At 49.8% G+C, this 23,236-nt stretch overlaps 1 protein-coding gene across 6 annotated transcripts in view; it reads left to right on the top strand.

Annotated features, from left to right (window-relative positions):
* The window catches only part of arap2 (ArfGAP with RhoGAP domain, ankyrin repeat and PH domain 2), a 710,987-nt gene that overhangs the window by 326,793 nt on the left and 360,958 nt on the right, over nt 1-23,236 (top strand). For all 6 annotated transcript variants that reach the window (XM_085968379.1, XM_085968416.1, XM_085968406.1 and 3 more), the window contains exons 13-15: nt 11,718-11,900; nt 20,413-20,587; nt 21,665-21,796. In XM_085968379.1, coding sequence (XP_085824505.1) covers nt 11,718-11,900; nt 20,413-20,587; nt 21,665-21,796 — 490 coding nt within the window. The remainder of the gene's footprint in view (nt 1-11,717; nt 11,901-20,412; nt 20,588-21,664; nt 21,797-23,236) is intronic.

Genomic DNA, 23,236 nt, shown 5'->3' with positions numbered 1-23,236 from the left:
CGAGGTGATCTTCCAGACCAGGTGCCGGAACAAGGCCCGCTCCATCATCCAGGACCCCAATCACCCTGGGCACAAACTGTTCTCCCTCCTGCGGTCTGGACGTCGGTACCGCAGCATCCGAACCAGGACCAGCAGGTTTAAGAACAATTTCTATCCACAGGCAGTGCGCCTACTGAACTGCTAACCGCACTGCCCCATATATTATAGTTATATGTTTATGTAAATATATATATTATATACTTATATTACCATATATTTATCATATTACATTACTATTATTTCCAGTGGTAATTGAGGCTTTTTTGCACTATTCATCATATCCTGCAACTTGGACTGTTATTGCTATACTTTCTGCTTATTTGCTTATTGTTTTTATTTATACTTGTTTTTATTTTTTGCTTTTATATTTATATGCTTGTATTGTGGGAGTGAGTGGGGAGTAAGCATTCCATTGTACTAGTTACATATGGCAATAAAATGATCTTGAATCTTGAATCTCTTTCATATTGACTGGACTAATCAAATTGGGCATGGCAGCCTTGAGGAAGAGTTCATAGAGTGTATTAGGGATGGGTTCCTTGAGCAGTATGTAACTGAACCAACCAGGGGGCAGGCAATCTTAGATCTGGTCCTGTGTAATGAGACAGGATTAATAAAAAATGTCCTAGTAAAGGATCCCCTTGGAAAGAGTGACAATAATATGGTTGAATTCCAAATTCAGTTTGAGGGTGAGCGAGTTGGATCTCAAACCAGCGTACTGAGCTTAAATAAAGGAGACTATGATGGTATGAGAGTAGAATTGACTAAAGTGGACTGGGAAAATAGATTAAAGTGTAAGACGGTACAAGAGCAGTGGTCTACATTCAAGGAGATATTTCACATCTTTCAAGATAAATATATTCCACTGAGGAAAAAGGGGAGTAAAAGAAAAGACAGCCATCCGTGGCTTAGTAAAGTAATAAAGGATAGTATCTGACTGAAAACAAGGGCATATAAAGTAGCCAAATCTAGTGGGAGGATAGAAGATTGGGAAGCATTTAAAAGCCAGCAAACAATAACTAAAAGATTAATTAAGAAAAGGAAGATAGATTATGAAAGTAAACTAGCAAAAAATATAAAAACAGATAGCAAGAGTTTCTACAGCTATATAAAAAGAAAAAGGGTGGCTAAAGTGAAAGTTGGTCCCTTAGAGGATGGGACCGGGAAACTAGTGATGGGGAACATGGAGATGGCAAAGACGCTGAACAAATATTTTGTATCAGTCTTTACAGTAGAGGACGCTAAAAATATCGCAACACTGGACAAACAGGGGGCAATGGGGGGGGGGAGGAGCTAAACACGATTAAAATCACTAAGGAGATGGTACTCGGTAAAATAATGGGACTTAAGGCGGATAAATCCCCCGGACCTGATGGTCTACATCCTAGGGTCTTGAGAGAAGTGGCGGTAGGGATTGTGGATGCATTGGTGATTATTTTCCAAAACTCCCTGGACTCAGGAAAGGTCCCAGCAGATTGGAAAACTGCTAATGTAACACCCTTATTTAAGAAGGGAAGTAGACAAAAAGCCGGAAACTACAGACCAGTTAGCCTAATATCTGTGGTTGGCAAAATGTTGGAGTCCATTATTAAGGAAACAGTAACAGAGCATTTGGATAAACAAAATTTAGTAGGATAGAGTCAGCATGGTTTCATGAAGGGGAAGTCATGTTTGACAAATTTGCTCAAATTCTTTGAGCATGTAACATACAGGGTGGATAAGAACACAAGAACATAAGAACATAAGAAATAGGAGCAGGAGTAGGCCAATCGGCCCCTCGAGCCTGCTCCGCCATTCAATAAGATCATGGCTGATCTGATCCTAACCGCCAATCCACTATCACAGAACCATCTCCTGAATCTAACAGAATTAGACACACGAACTAGGAGCAGGATCAGGCTACACGGCCCCTGGGCCCGCTCCGCTACCCACAGGGCCATGACCGATCCGAACCTAGACTCATGTCCAAATTCCTGCCCGCTCCCCGTAACCCTTAATTCCCTTTACTTCTAGGAAACTGTCTATTTCTGTTTTAAATTTATGTAATGATGTAGCTTCTACAGCTTTTTGGGGCAGCATATTCCATGGACCTACCACCCTCTGAGTGAAGTAGTTCCTCCTCATCTCAGTTTTGAAAGAGCAGCCCCTTATTCCAAGACTATGCCCCCTAGTTCTAGTTTCACCCATCATCGGGAACATCCTCCCCGCATCCACCCGATCCAACCCCTTCACAATCTTATATGTTTCAATAAGATCGCCTTCCATTCTTCTGAACTCCAATGAGTAGAGTCCCAATCTACTCAACCTCTCCTCATATGTCCATCCCCTCATCCCCGGGATTAACCGAGTGAACCTTCTTTGTACTGACTCGAGAGCAAGTATGTCCTTTCTTAAGTATGGACACCAAAACTGTACGCAGTATTCCAGGTGCGGTCTCACCAATACCTTGTACAACTGAAGCAATACCTCCCTATTTTTATATTCTATCCCCCTAGCAATGAAAGCCAACATTCCATTGGCCTTCTTAATCACTTGCTGCACCTGCATACTAACCTTTTGAGTTTCGTGCACCAGGAACCCCAGATCCCTTTGTACTTCAGTACTTTCCAGTTTCTTGCCATTAAGATAATAACTTGCTCTACGATTTTTCCTGCCAAAGTGCATAACCTCACACTTTCCAATATTTTATTCCATCTGCCAAATCTCTGCCCACTTACTTAGCCTGTCTATGTCCCCTTGCAGGTTTTTTATGTCCTCCTCACTCACTACTTTCCCTCCCATCTTAGTATCATCTGCAAACTTTGATATGTTATACTCGGTCCCCTCCTCCAAATCGTTAATATAGATTGTAAAGAGTTGGGGACCCAGCACTGACCCCTGCGGAACACCACTGGTTACTGATTGCCAGTCTGAGAATGAACCATTTATCCCAACTCTCTGCCTTCTGTTAGATAGCCAATCCTCTATCCATGCCAGAATATTACCCCCAATCCTGTGATTTTTTATCTTAAGCAATAATCTTTTGTGTGGCACCTTGTCAAATGCCTTTTGGAAGTCTAAATACACTGCGTCCACTGGTTCCCCTTTATCCACCCTATATGTTACTTCCTCAAAGAACTCCAGCAAATTTGTCAAACATGACTTCCCCTTCATAAAACCATGCTGACTTTGTCCTATTAAATTATGATTATCCAAATGTCCTGTTGCTGTCTCCTTAATAATGGACTCCAAAATTTTACCAGTGGATGTAGTGTATTTGGACTTCCAAAAGGCATTTGACAAGGTTCCACACAAAAGATTACTGATCAAGATAAAAAAAATCACGGGATTGGGGGTAATATACTGGCATGGGTGGAAGATTGGCTATCTAACAGAAAACAAAGAGTTGGGATAAATGGTTCGTTCTCGGGCTGGCAATCAGTAACTAGTGGTGTTCCGCAGGGGTCAGTGCTGGGACCCCAACTCTTTACAATCTATATTAACAATTTGGAGGAAGGGACCGAGTGCAACATATCCAAGTTTGCCGACGATACAAAGATGGGAGGGAAAGCAGTGAGTGAGGAGGACATAAAAAACCTGCAAAAGGACATAGACAGGCTAAGTGAGTGGGCAGAGATTTGGCAGATGCAATATAATGTTGGAAAGTGTGAGGTTATGCACTTTGGCAGAAAAAATCAAAGAGCAAGTTATTATCTAAATGGAGAGAAACTGCAAAGTGCTGCAGTACAAAGGGATCTGGGGGTCCTGGTGCATGAAACACAAAAAGTTAGTATGCAGGTGCAGCAGGTGATCAGGAAGGCCAATGGAATCTTGGCTTTTATTGCAAGGGGGATGGAGTATAAAAACAGGGAAGTCTTGCTTCAGTTATACAGGGTATTGGTGAGGCCACACCTGGAATACTGCGTGCAGTTTTGGTTTCCATATTTAAGAAAAGATATACTTGCTCTCGAGGCGGTTCAGAGAAGGTTCACTCAGTTGATTCTGGAGATGAGGGGGTTGACGTATGAGGAAAGGTTGAGTAGGTTGGGACTCTACTCATTGGAGTTCAGAAGAATGAGAGGCGAGCGTATCGAAACATATAAGATTGTGAGGGGGCTTGATCGGGTGGATGCGGCGAGAATGTTTCCACTGATGGGTTAGACTAGAACTAGGGGGCATAATCTTAGAATAAGGGGCTGCCCTTTCAAAACTGAGATGAAGAGAAACTTCTTCACTCAGAGGGTAGTAAATCTATGGAATTTGCTACCCCAGAGAGCTGTGGAAGCTGCAACATTAAATAAATTTAAAATGGAGATAGACAGTTTCCTAGCAGATAAGGGAATTAGGGGTTACGGGGAGAGGGCAGGGAAGTGGACGTGAGTCTCGATTCGGATCAGCCATGATCCTATTGAATGGCGGAGCAGGCCCGAAGGGCCGTATGGCCTACTCCTGCTCCTACTTCTTATGTTCTTATGTCCCTCTTGGGGCGCTCAAGCTGAATTTCCGGCGATCGCTGCTGCTCCGATCGCAGCGCAAAATCTGGCGCCCAGGCGAGCTTGGCGCCCCGTTTGCAGCTCCACCCAATTTCTCCCCCTTTGTCTCAAAGTCTAATACAAGTCTCCAGGAAAACGAAACTTACTAAAGATACAACTTATACATTAACCCCTTACTTATCTTTAGCAGAAACATAGTCATTTAAATACAGTATTATATGCGTTACAGTTTCATTCGCATAACCGTATATATTTTTAGGCACCCCTAGTTTCTAACACAGAGGGCTGTAGATGATTAGTCGTTGAGCATATTCAAGATAGAGGTCGATAGATTTTTGAATATTAAGGGAATCAAGGGATATTAGGATAGTGCGGGAAGGTGAAGTTGAGGTAGAAGATGAACCATGATCTTATTGAATGGCAGAGCAGGCTCGAGGGGCCGAATGGCCTATTCCTGCTCCTATTTTTTATGTTCTTACCAATGTTCCCCCTAAGGTCCGTGGGCGTGCAGCCGTGGAACAATTTGGAGGTCCCGCGCAGGATGCTCACAATATGCTGTGACTGGAAGATACCACGCATAATTAAAGGGACCGCACACGATAAAATATATTAAAGGGAACATTGTTTTTTTACCATAGACTTTTTGACAAGTGCACTTGCATGATGGCTTCGTAGGCAAATGTGAAGTGTGTTAAATCATGTAACTCGGGATGGTCCAAGGATCGATTCTTGGTCTGCGTTGCATAACAACAACTTGCCTTTATATAGCACCTTTAACGTAGTAAAACGTCCCACAGGAGCTTCACAGGAGCGTTATCAAACAAAGTTTGACACCGAGAAGCCATTGCAGGTGATTCTCTGGCCACGATTGGATAGTTTAAAATGGAACCAGGCGAGTGCAGTCCTACCCAACTGGACATCGGAGGAGAGGCGTTGGAGGAGTATGGCGATCAACCTTGTCAAAGGCTGCAGACAGATCAAGAAGGACAAGGAGGGATAGTTTGACATGATCACAGTCACATAGGATGTCATTTGTGACTTTTATATGAGTCGTTTCCGTACTGTGGCAAGGGTGGATACCTGATTGGAGGAATTCAAAAATGGAGTTCCGGGATAGATGAGCACGGATTTGGGCACCAGTCTCGGGTGTTGGAACTCTAGAGCTGACTTCTGCATTCCCTGAAAGGGAAAATTTACCCAGGATTCCTGTTCCTGATTAATATTCTGTGACTCAGCTGGAACTATGCTTATGTAGACCTTTGGTCTAGAAGTAGGCTTGCTTCCAATTTCCCCAAATCACTTGTTGACACTGCCCTAGTGCACAAGGGAAATGGCCATTTGAGAAAGATGATGCTGCCCATGGCTGTACAACCATAGGGCCAATTGTATTGATCTGCACTCCCAGCTGGAAGTGCAGATCAGGAAATCGCAGACATGCTCTCCACAGTTTCCTAATGGACTAAAAATCATGAGAACAACATCGAAGATTTTCCCACATGTACTCCTGGCAGACGAGGCCCCAGCGGCAATGTGCAGTTGTGAAATCGGCTGTTAGATCTCATCACGAGTCTAGGGAGAGGAATGTTAGGTGGAAAAAAAATCAGAGAAATAGTTGCAAACAAAGAATGGAAAAGTTGAGCAGTTGTGTCAAAACTTAAATCTTTCTCTTATGGCAGCTTTTAGAGTACTGTTGTTGACCGGTCCTTTGAAAGTTTTTCAAAAGCTGGCTGACATTTTTGAAATTACTGGGTGGCACTTTCAACTTTAGCGTGGACATAAAATGGGCAAAATCAGATTGGCCGCCCGTTACACATCCCGCATTAAAGTCGGGCGAGGGTGTATAACGGACGGCAGGTCTGATATCGACCATTCTACACCCCCTGTCGAAGTTCAAAGTTCCAGCAATTATATTATTTTCAAATTCAAGCAGGTCTATTTATAAACACTAGGGCCTAGAAATTCAGTTGGTTGCGCCAGCAGTCAGCGCCTTAAGAGAAGTGAATTTCGGGCGCTATGCGTGTAGCGCCCGGGCGCAGCGCAGTTTGCGCCTCGCCCCAAATTAAGTTGACCCTTAGCGCCGGCGCAAAGTTTAGCGCCCGCCCAGCTGCGCGCGCAGAAAATGACGTCACATCCTCGTGCAACGCCCTTTGCGCGCCCCGATTCCAAACTTCAGTCGGACCGCCCCATTGTGCGGCTGGCGGCCAGAGCGTTTGTAAAATGGAACGCAACACAGCCGACGCGGGCCCCGGGGAGCGCAAATTAAAGGGCACGTACCCTGCAGTATAAAGGGCAGCCATTTTGCAGCAAACACTCTTGTGCAACGGATTTCTGGACACACAAGGAGGAGAGCTAACTGGTTTCGTGCAGCAATAGCTCAGGTATTTTTGGACTCAGGCCAAAGCGCTGCAAGTGCCCTGTTGGAAATTTGACTGTTTGCCAGCATTTGATGGGGGTTGCATGGGGTGCCAACGCTGAGTTTCAGCACCATGTGCGTAGGGCTCGCAGACGCGGGGTCAGGGGCAGCCCTGGCTAGAGGCAGAGGGGGCAACAGGCATCGGCAACATAGGCCTTACCCAGTCAGGGTATACCGCCAGCAGTGCTCCTACCTCACCATGAGTGGCGCGCGATGTGTAAGAAGGCTGAGATTCCGAAAGGAGATGGTTGCAGAGATCTGCCACCTGCTTCGCAGAGATCTGCGTCCAAAGCTCAGGTGCAGGACGTCTGTCGGTGGAAGTGAAGGTAACGGTGGCATTGAACTTCTATGCCACCGGCTCCTTCCAATCCGCTGTTGGGGACATAGCTAACATATCCCAGTTCGGCGTGCATCGCTGCATCCGCCAGGTGACCGATGCCCTTTTCAGAAGGAGACGCCAATTCATCTCCTTCCCCATGGCCCTGGAGAGCCAGCATCAGCGTGCAGTGGGATTTGCAAGACTCGCGGCCTTCCCCTTGGTGCAGGGCGCCATTGGCTGTACGCATGTGGCTTTGCGGGCACCTCTGGAGCATGGCGAGCAGTATCGCAACCGGAAGGCCTACCATTCTCTCAATGTGCAGCTGGTGTGTGACCACAAGCAGCGCATCCTGGCTGTCAATGCCTGCTTTCCAGGCAGCTGCCACAATGCCTTTATCCTGCGGCAGAGTACTGTGCATGACATGTTCGAGGCACAGCCTCCCCCAAGAGGATGGCTACTCGGGGACAAAGGCTATCCTTTGTGTACCTGGCTCATGACCCCGCTCCGCGTGCCCAGGACCGCTGCTGAAGAGGCATACAACGAGAGCCATCAAAGGAGCAGAAACATCATCGAGCAAACTATTGGGGTCCTCAAGCAGTGGTTCCGCTGCCTTGATCATTCCGGCGGATCTCTGCAGTATTCGCCGCACCGGGTCTCCCAATTTGTCGTAGTTTGCTGCATGCTACACAACCTGGCTCTCTGCAGGATTCAGGCACTGCCACCTGACGTTGGACCACCACCTCAGGAGGAGGAGCAGGAGGAGCAGGAGGAGGAGGAGGAGGAGGAGGAGGAGTACGTTCCCAGGAGGGAGCGACAAGGTCCAAGGGCCGTCCGTCGCCAGCTTATTGAACGTAACTTCTAAGCCCCCTGTCAGGGAATGCCTTGTGGCCATGAAGCAAGATGAATGCAGCCGCTCCGCAAGCCCTCAGCCGGCGAAGGCAACAAAGACGAACAAGAACAACCATGGACACTGTCTGAATAAAGATAAATTTATATTTGACAAAAATGAAACCCCTTCCCACACGAATCCCAAAAACAATCAACGGCCCCCACAAAAAGTGCAACAAACGACTCACTCCCACAACCTGGGGAGGAGTAACTCCACATTTGAACAAACCAGGCCTCAACCTCGGCCTTAACGCAAAAAACATACCCATAAACAAAACAACCATGGGCAAAATAAAGATGTCCACCGCCATATAAAATTAAAGCTGGCCACACCCTCTACTTAGTGGCCCGCGAGGGCGAGACCTTGTCCAGCCTTTTGGCGCCCCTGCCCGGCCTGCTGCTCCTCCGCAAGCTCTGCCCAGTGACTGCTGTGAGGCTGGGGGAAGGCGCCTGAGGGTCAGATGTCCTTCCGCCAGATGGCCTTGGGGGGCGGCCTACACGGGCTTTGGGCCTCGAGGGGCCGGCTGTTGATTGGCGCACATGTGCATGCCCACCATCAGCTCCAGCCGCTTGCCGTTGACGCTCCACTGGGGGAGTGGCGGCGACGGATGGCGCAATGTGGGCAAGCTGGCGTATTGAAGGCGCTGGCTGGTGATGTCGCACGCTGACACTCACCCGGGCACGCACTGCACGATCCGCACCAATCAGCCGAAGGGCGGATCGCTGTGCTGCTGCAGCGCGGCGGGTGTCCTGGCGATGCCTGGCTGAGGCAGCGCGTGTGGCAGCAGTGAGTGCCCCTGTTGCCCTGGTCTGCGCCCGCATCACATCCGCCACTGACTTGACGGCATCAGCCAGCGACTCCATCGCCGGAGGCATCCGTTCCACTACCTCCATCATCATCTGGCCACTCTCAGCATTTGATGCCCCAAACTCCCGCACACTGGTCACCAGCGACTCGATGGCCTCAGGCATCTGTCCCACCACCTGCATGAGCTCTGTGTGGCGGCGGTCCGAATCCTCGGCCATTTTGTCCAGCTGGCGCACCTCCTCCGAGGTGAAGGTGGCCGGACTGGAGGCGGGACTCTCCCACTGGGGAGCAGGGGTCTGAGCTAGGCGACCCTTGGCACATTGCTGGCGCCGAATGTCCGCAGCAACTGCACTCCCCTCCGATCCTTCCCCCCTCTGGGGGGAAGGCCGCGGCCCACCCGCAGCCCTCCTGGGTGGCTGGACGCCACTGGTCCCAGCAGCTGCACTCCCCTCTGAAAGTTGCTCCAGGCTCTCGTCCAGGGAAGACGTGTCCAACACTTCGCCCTCTGCTGCGGGACCTGAGTCCTCCCCTGATGGTCCTGGTTGCTCTTCCTCCTCCTCCTCCTCCTCCTCCTCCTCCTCCTCCTCCTCCTGTTCGGAGGGGCTGTCACTGGCAGCTTCAGGGAGCTCTTCGTCACCAGCTGAAAGCAGGAAGGCACAAGAGTAGCTTCAGAGTGAGGAGAGGGCGTCAGCGAGGGAGTCATGACTGGTGGCATTCAGTGCATTGGTGGCACAGTGGCAAAGGAGGTAGCTCGGATGCGCAAGTGCGACGAGAGAGGGCCAAAAGGCGAGGTCCTTACCATTGCCGGGCAGCGGAGGGTCGGCTTCTCCGCACGCTCTGGGCTCAATCACGCGGCCTCCCATGAGGCCACTCACGCGCTCCTCCAGGGGAGTGAGCTTCTGGAACTTGGCGCGGCCTCCCCCGGTGATGTCGCGGCGCTTGCGATTATTCGCAAGTTTAGCCTGCAAGAGAAAGGACGGGCTCTAAGTACGGTGTGTAGCCGTGACGTAGTGTGCACTGCCTCCCATGGTGGAATAGCTTGGCCAGAGTGTAGCCCTGATCTAGTGTGCACTGCCTCTCATGGTGGAATAGCTTGGCCAGTGTGTAAAGTGCAGAATGTGCAACTGATGCTCATGACTGTCCCAAAGCTGCTGGCTGAGGGCTGCCCATTAGGCCTTTCAGGTCCCTTTGCCCATCATGTCAGGTGTACATGCAAGAATGAGGAGGAGAGTGGAAAGGGTACTCACCCTGACAATCCTGGTCAGGTCATTGTATTTCTTCCGACATTGCACCTTGTCCCTGGGGGCATCGCCGTAGGACGACACCCTGGTGGCGATCTCCCTCCAGGCTTTGGTGTAGACGCGGTGGGTGGGATTCCTGCCAGTGTCTGGGAACAAGATCCTGCGCCTCTTCTCCAATGCTGTCAGCATGATATCCAGATCACGCTCTGAGAAGCGCAGGGCACGCTCATGGGCCTTCTCATGCATTGCCATGGCTCCTTGGGCTCAGCAGCAGTGTTGAGGCCTAGTTTGAAAGCTGCAGTGTGCAGGGCGTGGCAGCAGACCAAATCGTCCCTTCCCCCTTTAAGAGCTGGCCGGCGCCACGGGGTCTGCTGTCAATCAAAAAATGACCGCACCCGCGCTGCGCCCCGCCTCGGCGCTATCCCTCTGCACCGCCGGCTTAGCGCCTAAAGATAGTCGTGTAACGCCTCTTTTAGCGCTCCAGCAACCTCTTAGGGCGAAGCAACTGAGTTTCGGCGAAGGGGGCGCAACTTTGGGGCGGGCGCTAAAGTCGGGCGGGCGCTAACGTTAGCGCCCCAAAACTGGCAAAACTGAATTTCTAGGCCTAGCTCTATAATATTTTAAGCCTAAAGGGCTAGATTTTCAGTTGCTTGCGCCAGCAGTTAGCGCCTTAAGAGAAGTGATTTTCGGGCGCTATGCGTGTAGCGGCCGGGCGCAGCGCAGTTTGCGCCCCGCCCCAAATTAAGTTGCCCGTTAGCGCCGGCGCAAAGTTTAGCGGCCGCCCGGATGCGCGCGCAGAAAATGACGTCACATCCTCGTGCAACGCCCTTTGGCCGCCCCGAATCCAAACTTCAGTTGGATCGCCCCATTGTGCGGCTGGCGTCCAGAGCGTTTGAAAAATGGAACGCAACACACCCTGGGGAGCGCAAATTAAAGGGCCCTCCTCCTGCTCTATAGAAGGCAGTCTGCATGTGTTGTGTGGAAGGATCCAGTGTGTTGTTGTGAACGCTGTATTAATGTTCTCCTCCTCCTCCTCCTCCTCCTCCTCATCATCATCATCATCATCATCATCATCATCATCATCATCCTCCTCCTCATCATCATCATCATCATCATCATCATCCTCCTCCTCATCATCATCATCATCATCATCATCATCCTCCTCCTAAAAAAACACATGCACCCTTCCCCTTCCCCTTTAAGAGCTCACTGGCACCAGAGTGTCTGCCGTGCGCTGCGCCTGAGCTCGGGTGTTGCGCTCTGCACCGCCGGCTTAGCGCCTAAAGATAGTAGTGGAACGCCTCTTTTAGCGCTCCACCAACCTCTTAGGGCGAAGCCACTGAATTTCCGGCAACGGGGCGCTACTTTGGGGCGGGCGCTAACTTCGGGCGGGCGCTAAGGTTAGCGCCCCAAAACTGTCTATACTGAAAATCTAGGCCAAAGTGTTTTAGAAATGCAAAGTTAAATGTTGAAATTAAAAGGAGATACACATGTTTGTGCCAACATTTAATAACTATGTCTCTTGGTTGAATTGCAGCTTTTCATTGTGGTGGGAAATAAAACAGCCAACATTTTTTGGGCAGCAAATCTCAAAGCAGGTGAAGAACTGGATATGGATGCTCCACCAAACCATCGCCTTGAATTCATCACTCAAAAATACAAAGAAGGAAAATTTCGAAAAACACTGTCATCTTTTCTAAACCAGGAAGAACTAAACAAGGTAACGCAAGTTCTTCCCAAAATGAATTCTGCATTACCTCATGTTAATGAATTGGTCTCTTGGTAATTGTGTTTTTACTTCTTCGGTAAATACATTAAAAAAAAATTCAGTTTTGTTTTATGTAAAAATGATCAGCAAAATTACAAGTACTATTTACCCACCTGATTTGATGCAAGACCAACTAACACTGGCTCTTCCATTAGCATAAGCTGGTATTTTCTCAAATATGATAGTCCCTTTGTATCTGTAAGTGAATTGTCAGTTTTTTTCCCTGTATAAATTCATTTTCTCTATTTCTCATTATGTTTAAAGTCTAGAGGCGATATTTTCAAAGTCATTCTCCTTCAACACTACCAAACTTCTATTAGCTAATCTTGGCATTACTTCTCCTCCTATAGTGAGAAAAATTGCTTTTCAAGAACTTTTTGGTATTCCGTCCCATCTTTTTCCACTGGCCCTAAAACTAATATTATACATGAGAATGCTTCTAAGGAATGACAGTATTGAAAATGATGCAAAGGGTCTGCAGCATGGCAAATGTTGCACGAAACATTTGTTCAGCCGTATCAATTAGCGAGCATTAGCCACACACTCCAAGCTGCACCAGATATTTTGTGCCATAACCAAGATGTAAGATCTTAATGATCTCTGAGTTCTTGGACAAGACACCAATAGGCAGCAGCCAGTATGTGTGAGCAATAGATCAAGATTTATTAAGCATACAACGTAATATACTTAATAGTAGGCGATAGTTTTAACGAGTAGCTCGCAGCTCTCGGTTTCTGGAACCTGTCGGACACAGATGACGTTGTCTTAAGCCTGTTCCTTTGTCCTCGCAGTACGTCTGTGTGAAGTTATTCTTTGAATATCGAGGTTTTAACCCTTTTCTTATCAAAAGTTCGTTTGGCCACTGACAATATATGGGCCTAGAAATTCACTATGGCCCCGCCAGCTGGCTAGCGCCCAAAAGTTAGCGCTGGGCGGGGAGCCATTTGCGATCGTCAGATATTCAGTTTTAGCGCCCCAATTCGGAACCGGGCGCTATTCCAGGGAGTGCCCGTCTCCGCTTGGGGCGCTGAAACTGAATTTCAGCGCTCTTGGCGCTGCTGCGCCAGCCGCTGCGGAGCGGCAGGCTGCGGTACTGCAGGCCTCCTCCTTCTCTTAAGGGGGAGCTGCCTGCAACGGGGAGATCGCCGCTGGATAGTGCCGGCAAATGAGCCCGGCACCACGGAGAAGTGCCGGGTTCGCGGAAAGCAGCCGGCAATGCCGCGGGGGGGGTGGAGGAGGCCGGGGAAGGAGGTGCGGCCAGGCGGCCGCCGAAAAAGCGGCCGGCCGCACCTCCACCTTAAAGCGCCCCACTAAGGCTACAGTACGGCCCCGTTTTCTGGTCGCTGTTTGCGGCCGCTGCGGAGGAGGCGGCCGCAACTAAATATGGGGATCGGGCCGGTTTCGGGGCGGAACCGGGGCACTGCGCACACCGATGACGTCATCGGTGCCGGCGCAGCGCTAACGGCTACCGCCGCCAATACCGCTGCGCTGAATATCAGCGCAAACTCCTTTTTGGCGCAGAAGCCCTCTTTAGGCGGTAACTGGCCGCAAAGCTGGCAGCGCCTTAATGAATTTCTAGGCCATGGTCTTTAACAAAATCACCTTTTATAATTGGTTCTAATGGTCAAAATACCATTGTCACTCAGACTAAGGTAGCATCCCGCCTTTCCAGTATTTCTCCACCAACTTTGCCACGTTCAGTGTTATCTTGTTTATAGTTTTTCACCCCATTGGAATTTACTTTATCTCTTTCATTTCTAGCTTCCCTGGTACAAGGCCTTTATACCAGGGGCCCATATCAGCGGTGTTTCACTAGTCTTGAGGTATCCAAACTATCTCACTTTAATCTACCAGATAAATACCATGGGCTAGATTTTCAGTATAGACAGTTTTGGGGCGCTAACCTTAGCGCCCGCCCGAAGTTAGCGCCCGCCCCAAAGTAGCGCCCCGTTGCCGGAAATTCAGTGGCTTCGCCCTAAGAGGTTGGTGGAGCGCTAAAAGAGGCGTTCCACTACTATCTTTAGGCGCTAAGCCGGTGGTGCAGAGCGCAACACCCGAGCTCGGGCGCAGCGCACGGCAGACACTCTGGTGCCAGTGAGCTCTTAAAGGGGAAGGGTGCATGTAGTCTGGGGGGGGGAAACAGGAGGAGGAGGAGGAGGAGGAGGAGGAGGTGGTGGTGGTGGTGGTGGCCGGAAACATAAATACAGCGTTCACAACAACACACTGGATCCTTCCACACAACACATGCAGACTGCCTTTTATAGTGCAGGAGGAGTGCCCTTTAATTTGCGCTCCCCAGGGTGTGTTGCGTTCCATTTTACAAACGCTCTGGATGCCAGCCGCACAATGGGGCGGTCCGACTGAAGTTTGGATTCGGGGCGGCCAAAGGGCGTTGCACGAGGATGTGACGTCATTTTCTGCGCGCGCATCCGGGCGGCCGCTAAACTTTGCGCCGGCGCTAACGGGCAACTTAATTTGGGGCGGGGCGCAAACTGCGCTGTGCCCGGGCGCTACACGCATAGCGCCCGAAAATCACTTCTCTTAAGGCGCTAACTGCTGGCGCAAGCAACTGAAAATCTAGCCCCTTATCTCCATGATCTCTCTCATTTTATGTCCTTATACTAATTATTTTTTAAATATCATTGCAATTAATTTTGTTAAACGAATTCTAAGCTCTATACAGCATTATAATATGTTATTTAATGATTTAACCTTCACTTGCAGTCTGTGGCTGTTTGTAATTAAAGCTTAGTCAAAACTGCTTTTGACTGTGCAGCTACATTTTGAACAAGTCTTAGGGCTAGATTTTCAGTATAGGCAGTTTTGGGGCGCTAACCTTAGCGCCCGCCCGAAGTTAGCGCCCGCCCCAAAGTAGCGCCCCGTTGCCGGGAATTCAGTGGCTTCGCCCTAAGAGGTTGGTGGAGCGCTAAAAGAGGCGTTCCACTACTCTCTTTAGGCGCTAAGCCGGCGGTCCAGAGGGATAGCGCCCAGGCGGGGCGCAGCACGGGTGCGGTCATTTTTGCACTGACAGCAGACCCCGTGGTGCCGACCAGCTCTTAAAGGGGGAAGGGACGAATTGGTCTGCTGCCACGCCCTGCACACTGCAGCCTTGCAAAGAGGCCTCAACACTACTGCTCAGCCCCAGGGAGTCATGGCAACGCCAGAGAAGGCCCGTCAGCGTGCCCTGCGCTTCTCAGAGGGTGATCTGGACATAATGGTCACAGCTCTGGAGGTGAGGCGCAAGATCTTGTTTCCAGAGAGTGGGAGGAATCCAACCCACCACGACTACACCAAAGCCTGGAAGCAGATCGCCCAGAGGGTGACGTTCACCGGCGAGGCCCCCAGGACCCACACACAATGCCGTAAGAAATACAACGATCTGACCAGGATTGTGAGGGTGAGTAGCCTTTCCAGTCTCCTCCTCATTCTTGCATGTACACCTGACATGATGGGCAAAGGGACCTGAAAGTCCTTTTGGCCAGCCCTCAGCCAGCAGCATTGGGACAGTCATGAGCATCAAATGGCCATTCGGCACTCTACACTTTGGCCAAGCTATTCCACCATGGGAGGCAGTGGACAGTACATCAGGGCTTCACTCTGTCCAAGCTATTCCACCATGGGAGGCAGTGCACACTACATCAGGGCTTCACTGCGCACTTACAGCCCGTCCTTTCTCTTGCAGGCTAAAGTAGCGTTTAATAGCCAGGCCCGTGCCAGGGGTGGCCGCGCCAAGCTGCAGAAGCTCACTCGGCTGGAGGAGCGCGTGTGTGTGCTCATGGGAGCCCGTGTGATTGTCCCCACAGCGTGCGGTGTATCCGACCCTCCACTGCCCGGCAATGGTAAGGACCTCGCCTTTTGGCCCTCTCGCGTCGCACTGGCCCATCCGAGCTACCTCCTTTGCCACTGTCCCACCAATGCGCTGAATCCCACCAGTCCTAACTCCCTCGCTGACGCCGTCTCCTCACTCTGAAGCTACTCTTGTGCATTCCTGCTTTCAGCTGGTGATGACCAGGACCCTGAGGCTGCCAGTGACAGCACCTCCAACCAGGAGGAGGAGGAGGAGCAAGCCGGACCTTCGGGGGAACAGTCACGTCCCGCAGGAGAGGAGGAAATGCTCGACACCTCCTCACTGGACGAGTGCCTGGAGGAACTGTCGCAGGGCAATGCAGCTTCTGGGACCAGTGGCGTCCAGCCACCCAGCAGCCGTGCGCGTGGCCCGCGGCCTTCCCCCCAAAGGGGGGAAGGATCAGAGGGGAGTGCTGCTGCTCGGCACACTCGCCGTCACCAACGCGGCAAGGGTCCCCTAGTTCGGCCCCCTCCTCCCCAGCGGGAGAGTCGCGACTCCAGTCCGGACACCTTCACTTCGGAGGAGGTGCGGAAGCTCGATCAGATGGCCGACGACTCGGACCGGCGCCACACGGAGCTCATGAGCGTGGTGGGGCGCATGCCTGAGGCCATCGAGTCGCTGGCGACCAGTGTGCGCGAGTTCGGGGCAGCAACTGCCGCGACTGGCCGCATGCTAACTGATGCCGTCAAGACCCTGGCGGATGTGATGCGCGCGCACACCAGGACCACAGGGCCACTCACTGCTGCCACACGCGCTGTCTCAGGCAGGCATCGCCAGGGCAGGCGCCGCGCTGGACCATCCCAGCAAGCCGGCCGTCGGCTGATTGCTGCGGATCCTGCAGCGCGGGCCCGGCCGAGTGCCACCGCGCCACAGCACCAGCCAGCGCATCCCAGACGCCAGCTGGCCCACATTGCGCCATCCGTCGCCGCCATTCCCCCTCTGGGGCGTCAAGGGCAAGCGGCTGCAGCTGATGGTGGCCAGGCTCAGGTGCGCCACTCAGGAGACGGCCCCTCGAGGCCCAAACGCCGTGTAGGCCGCCCCCCAGCGGCATCTGGCGGAAGGGCATCTGAGCCTCAGGCGCCTTCCCCCAGCCTCGCAGCAGCCACTGGGCAGAGCTTGCGAAGGAGCAGCAGGCAGGGCAGGGGAGGCAAAATGCTGGCCAAGGTCTCGCCCTCGCGGGCCACTCAGTAGAGGGTGTGGCCAGCTTTCCTTTAATATGGCGGTGGCCATCTTTATTTTGCCCATGGTTGTGCTTTTGGAGGGCTTTTTTTTTGCGTTAGGCCGACGTTGAGGCCCGGTTTCAATAAAGGTGGAGTGGCTCCTCCCCAGTTTGTGGGAGTGAGTCGTTTGTTGGGCTTTTTGTGGGGCCCGTTTATTGTTTTTGGGGATTCATGTGGGAAGGGCTTTTCATTTTTGTTTAATAAAAAATTATCTTTATTCATGCAGTCTCCATGGTTGTTCTTCTTAGTGTTTGTTGGCTTCGCCGGCTGAGGGCTTGCGGAGCGGCTGCATTCATCTTCCCTCATGGCCCCTGGCCATTCCCTGACAGGGGGCTTAGAAGTACCGTGTAATAAGGTGGCGTCGTGCGGCCCTTGGCCCTGGTCGCTCCCTCCTGGGAACGTACTCCTGCTCCTCCTCCTCCTCCTCCTCCTCCTCCTCATGCTCCTCCTGCTCCTCCTCCTGAGGTGCTGGTCCAACGTCAGGTGGCAGTGCCTGAGTCCTGCGGATAGCCAGGTTGTGTAGCATGCAGCAAACCACCACAAATTGGGAGACCCGGTCCGGTGAATACTGGAGAGCTCCTCCGGAGCGATCAAGGCAGCGGAACCGCTGCTTGAGGACCCCAATAGTTAGCTCGATGATGTTGCGGGTGGTTTGATGGCTCTCGTTGTAGGCCTCTTCAGCAGCGGTCCTGGGCGCGCGGAGCGGGGTCATGAGCCAGGTGCACAAAGGATAGCCTTTGTCCCCGAGTAGCCATCCTCTTGGGGGAGGCTGTGCCTGGAACATGTCATGCACAGTACTCTGCCGCAGGATAAAGGCATCGTGGCTGCTGCCTGGGAAGCTGGCATTGACTGCCATGATGCGCTGCTTGTGGTCACAGACCAGCTGCACATTCAGAGAATGGTAGCCCTTCCTGTTGCGATACTGCTCGCCATGCTCCAGAGGGGCCCGCAAAGCCACATGCGTACAGTCAATGGCGCCCTGCACCAAGGGGAATTCCCCGAGTCTGGAAAATCCCAATGCGTGCTGATGCTGGCTCTCCAGGGCCATGGGGAAGGAGATGAATTGGCTTCTCCTTCTGAACAGTGCTTCGGTCACCTGGCGGATGCAGCGATGCGCGCCGTACTGGGAGATGTTTGCTATGTCCCCAGCAGCGTATTGGAAGGAGCCGGTGGCATAGAAGTTCAATGCCACCGTCGCCTTCACTTCCACCGACAGAGACGTCCTGCACCTGAGCTTTGGCCGCAGATCTCGGCGAAGCAGGTGGCAGATCTCTGCAATCACCCCCTTTCGGAATCGGAGCCTTTTAACACATCGCGCGGCACTCATGTTTAGGTAGGAGCGCTGCTGGCGGTATAGCCTGACTGGGTAAGGCCTACGTGGCCGACGCCTGTAGCCCCCTCTGCCTCTAGCCAGGGCTGCCCCTCTCACAATGCGTCTGCGAGCCCTACGGACATGGAGCTGCAGCTCCGCGTTGGCACCCCATGCAACCCCCATCAAATCCTGGAAAACACTCTAATTTCCAAATGGCCACTTGCAGCGCTGTTGCCTGAGTCCAAAAATACCTGGCTCTTGCTGCTTGAAACCAGTTAGCTATCCTCCTTGTTGTGTCTCCAGAAATGCGTTGCACAAGACTGTTTTCTGAAAAAAGGATGGCCTTTATACTGGAGAGGACGTTCCCTTTAATTAGCGCCCCCCGGGGCCCGCGCTGGTTGTGTTGCGTTCCTTTTTCCAAACGCTCCGGCCGCCCGCCGCACAATGGGGCGGTCCGACTGAAGTTTGCAATCGGGGCGGCCAAAGGGCGTTGCACGAGGATGTGACGTCATTTTCTGCGCGCGCATCCGGGCGGGCGCTAAACTTTGCGCCGGCGCTAACGGGCAACTTAATTTGGGGCGGGGCGCAAACTGCGCTGCGCCCGGGCGCTACACGCATAGCGCCCGGAAATCACTTCTCTTAAGGCGCTAACTGCTGGCGCAAGCAACTGAAAATCTAGCCCTCAGCTTTTTAGTAATTATTATTTGGTCAACGGCTACACTTGAAGTTATACATATATGATTCTCATCTATTAAATATCTCTAAATATCAGCCTTTCGTACAAAGATGATGAAATCAAACCATTTGGTATGCCTGCAACTTAGGGGTTTCAGTTCAGAAGCAAGTTATCTTCCATTCATAATCATTGCTTGCTATTAGATGGATTCAGTTTTGGTATTATCCCTAAATGTAAGTTTGCTATGTCACACGGACCAGCTGGCCTCAAAAACTGATGCAAAGAGATGTGTCTTAGAGCAGGTCTGGGAGCCAAATCGGGTTTGTTTTATTATATTTATTTATGTAATGTTATTATATTACATTGAAAACAAAAAAGTTTATGGAAGAAAGGTAAAAAATTGTTCAGCCTTCTATACCCATCCAGATAGAGGAAGCTTTTTCTTATTACAATTATAATGCTTTAAGATCTCATTGTTGAACTCTCTACGAGACAAAAAGCTAAATACTACAGATGCCGGAAATCTGAGACAAATACACAGTATGTCAGTCAGTGCCTGTGAACAGAAGAGAAAAGTTACTGTTTCGGGTATGGGTCCTTTTCAAAGCTGGAAAATAAGAAGCAGACAGGCAAATTAATACAAGATCAGAGTGAGAGCAAGAAGCACCCACACAGTCATAAATGTAGCCGAAAAGAAAATCTGGATGGCCACCAGAGTAGGACTGGAACGTACCTTACAAAAAGACAGGCATAGTTGGGACTGATGTGGGTTCCTATATTGACCCCTTTAATCTGGAGGAAGTGAGTGGAGTTCAAGGAGAAATTGTTCAAGGTGAGAAGTAGTTCAGCCAGGTGAAGAAGGGTGACAGTGATGGTGGTGGTTGGGGACTGGTTGGGCCAATGTTTTAATATGTCTGTTCAGCTCTTAATTTTTTTAGTTTTGAAGAAGGGTCTGCACCCGAAACGGTAACTTATCTGTTCTCTCCATGGCCATTGATTGACTTGCTGTGTTTGAAGCATTTTCTGCTTCTGCTAGATGACTGTGGTTATAACAAAAACTGGATGGCTCCCTGTGTGGAGCACTTATGTGAAGGGGAAGTGTATTCTGACCTGAAGTCTTAAAATTGTGCGCTGAGTGTACCTACTTTATTTTTGAAACATGCATTCCTTCTAGGTCAGCAGAAATATACATTTCCTCTCCATCTGAGTATATCTGTTGTGTGGGATAAAACTGGCATTACAAATGCTGTGCATTGAGCTTGTGCTTAAAGCTCTGGTTGAAAGATAATGTTGTATTTTGTCGTGTAGAGGTGATCTGCATGTACTTTTGATATTAACTTCATCCTGTAATTATGCCATTCCGTGCTTCTCTTCACTGTAATGTGTTCCACCTTTTTGTGCACATATAGGCTTTATGTCAAGCAGTCGTGAAACAAGATATCTTAGAGACTATGTCACTTGTTTTCAGTGGGGCAGATGTCATGTGTGCAACAGGAGAAGCTACTCATTGTACCCCTTACCTGTTGGCACAGAAAGCTGGCCAACGGTTACAAATGGAGTTTCTGTTTCATAATAAACTCTCAGGTAAAACTTTGTTATGTTTGAGGGCTGTAACCAGAACGGTTTGTACTTTGAGAGCTACCAAGTAATTTTCAGAACTCTCCATGAAATTGATTTTATGACCATGCTATTGTTTATGAATAGATTAAATAGAACAAATTTGAATGTTTATAAGAGCTTTTAAAATGTAAATCATAGACCGAGAAAAGGCCGCTGTGCTCACCCAGCCTTTTTCTTCCAACAGACCTTGTATAATTTGCAGTCATTGAGCTTTCCATAACTTTTGAAGGAGTGATAAGTGGACCTACCAAGAAACTAAATCTCTGAAGGCAGCTGTAGAATTGATTGCTTTTGTTAATAGGAATGCACTGCCTGTACCTTTTGACTGCACTGAGGGAAAAGCCACATTTCCTTGTACAAAACAGAAACTGAGCACCGAGAGGCCTTCAGCTACTGATCATGGTTCTTTTTTAAACCGAAATGTTCCCGGATAGCTTTAAACAACATCTTCTCCATCTTTCCTATATTCTATCAAAACAGCCTATAAAGTATGGAAACAATTCAATTGTGGTGCTTAACAATAAATGCTGTTTTTTTACAGCTAGTTATTACACCCTGTCCTTTTTATCCAGAGAAGCACCACGTTTTCAGGCCATGCTGGTCTGCTATTTCTAAGCTGATGTACTCCTACCTGCCAAGAGAGGACTGACCTAGATTGGTGGTGAGGCGGTTGGCCCTGTGCCAGCCAGTGTTTTCCTGTGCAGAAGTATTCCCAATGGAGTTGGGGAGCTTTGATAACCCGAACTGTAAAACCTCGAAGCGTAGGGAAAGGAGCCTTCTCGTATAACCTGTTCAACCTTAGAAGTGGGTAAATATTTTGAATGGAATCGTTAACCCAGTTGCAAATACCAACTAGTGAGTAAGAATCTTAACTTTGCTCCCATTAGCAAGTACAGGAACTCTAATAATGTATCCCTGGTTTATAGCATCAGGAAGGTTTAATAAAGGTTAAAAATTCAATACGTTTAGAAACACCTTTATAAGAATGTATTCCTTATTTGGATATGTTCTGAACATTGTTCATTTGTTTTTTATTCATAGTGCTTCCAAAGATTGATGCGGTGTCTAAAGCTGGCATCCATTCTAATAATTCACAGTCCAGCTTTTTGTGTGGTTTCCTGTACAAGGCCATCAACACTACAAAAACAGTAACTGAAAAAAGATTGAAGGAAGGTAGGTTATGTTTTAATAATGGTACTTTCATTTTTAATAAATAACTCAATTGCTTAATACTGGTTCATAGATTGACCTTAACCACAACTAAATGTCAAGGAGCCAGCACCAGCACAGGCCTAATAAGACAAATGGTCTGCACCTATGCTGTCTTTAATCAAATGCAGTTTGTGATGGAGACAATTGTGTCAAAATGAAATTGTGCTCCACAGCATTAATCCTGTGTCATTGTACTCAGATTCAAATCAGGAAAGAAATGCAATATTTGAACAGCTGAATCTCCCCTCTTTTCTTTCTTGCTCCTTCCCCTTTTTGGAGGTAGTGGTGGTGTACAGTTCTCCCTTATCTCCTTTCCCCTATGTGCTGTCTACCTTGTGTATGCAAGGTAAACCAATAAATGTTGATAGATCACGCAGACATGGTTGCAGGTGGAATCAGTAGTTTTATAATGTGCAAACCACGCTCTAGTTTGTGCTACCTTACTGTGGGTGATTGGAATGTATAAAAGTTGACATTCATAAAAGTCGTGTGCATTGCATGCAGAGGCTGTTTCTGATGAGCCACTGAAATTGGGAAAGCACCTGGTATAAATTTAAATGAAGGAAATAAAGCGCATCAATTATGTGATCTGTTTTATATCCACTATCTGCTTGAGATTTGTTAACACAGTGAAAAATAGACTCTTCGAGCAGGATTTTCGTTGAACTGTGGAGGCGGGATTGGAGGCGTGTGGGGGGTTAAAATCTCGAAATCGGGGGGCACAAACCCATCCCGCCCCAGCCCGCCTCCATACCAGTTTCAAAGGAGGAGGATACCCGACCTGTGCTGGGACCTGCCTCCTCGAGGCGGGAAGGGGATTAGTGCCAATTAACTGCCTGTTAACAGGCAGTTAACAGGCAGTTTTTAGCCTAATCCCTATTTTTATTGCTAAAGTGTGGGATTCCCGACGGCTCCAAACCACGCCAAGTTAGTGAGGTGGACCGTCGGGCTGAAGGGCTAGGAGGGTTCGAGATGTCCAGTGTTCAGGTGAGTGATGGGTGCATGAGTGCAAAGGTAAGTGTGTTTGGTGTGTGTAAAGTATTTAAAGAAGTTTTACTTACCTTTACAGCCTTCTTTCCTTCAGGTCTCAGGAGTCCCTCATCTCATCGGCACAGAAAGCAGAATTCTTCTTTCTTCTTAGGCAGTCCCTCGGAACCGAGGATGACTTGCTACCACATTAAAAATGAGTTCGCAGGTGACTGTTTAGTCCAATGCGGGACCTACAGTCTCTGTCACTAGTGGGGCAGATGGTGGTTGAAGGGGCGGGTGGGTGGGGTGCTTGGGTTGACGTGCGCTCCTTGCACTGCTTGCGCTTGGCTTCCGCTTGCTCCCGGTGAAGAGACTCAAGGTGTTCGGCGCCTTCCTGGATGCTTCTCCTCCACTTTGTGCGGTCTTGGGCCA

The sequence above is a fragment of the Somniosus microcephalus genome, chromosome 2, assembly GCF_052327205.1.
Source record: "Somniosus microcephalus isolate GS21.2 chromosome 2, FLI_Smic_1.0, whole genome shotgun sequence".
NCBI classification, from domain to species: Eukaryota; Metazoa; Chordata; class Chondrichthyes; order Squaliformes; family Somniosidae; genus Somniosus; species Somniosus microcephalus.
Note: the sequence above shows the minus strand (reverse complement) of the source record. Positions and strands in the feature narration are given on the sequence as shown.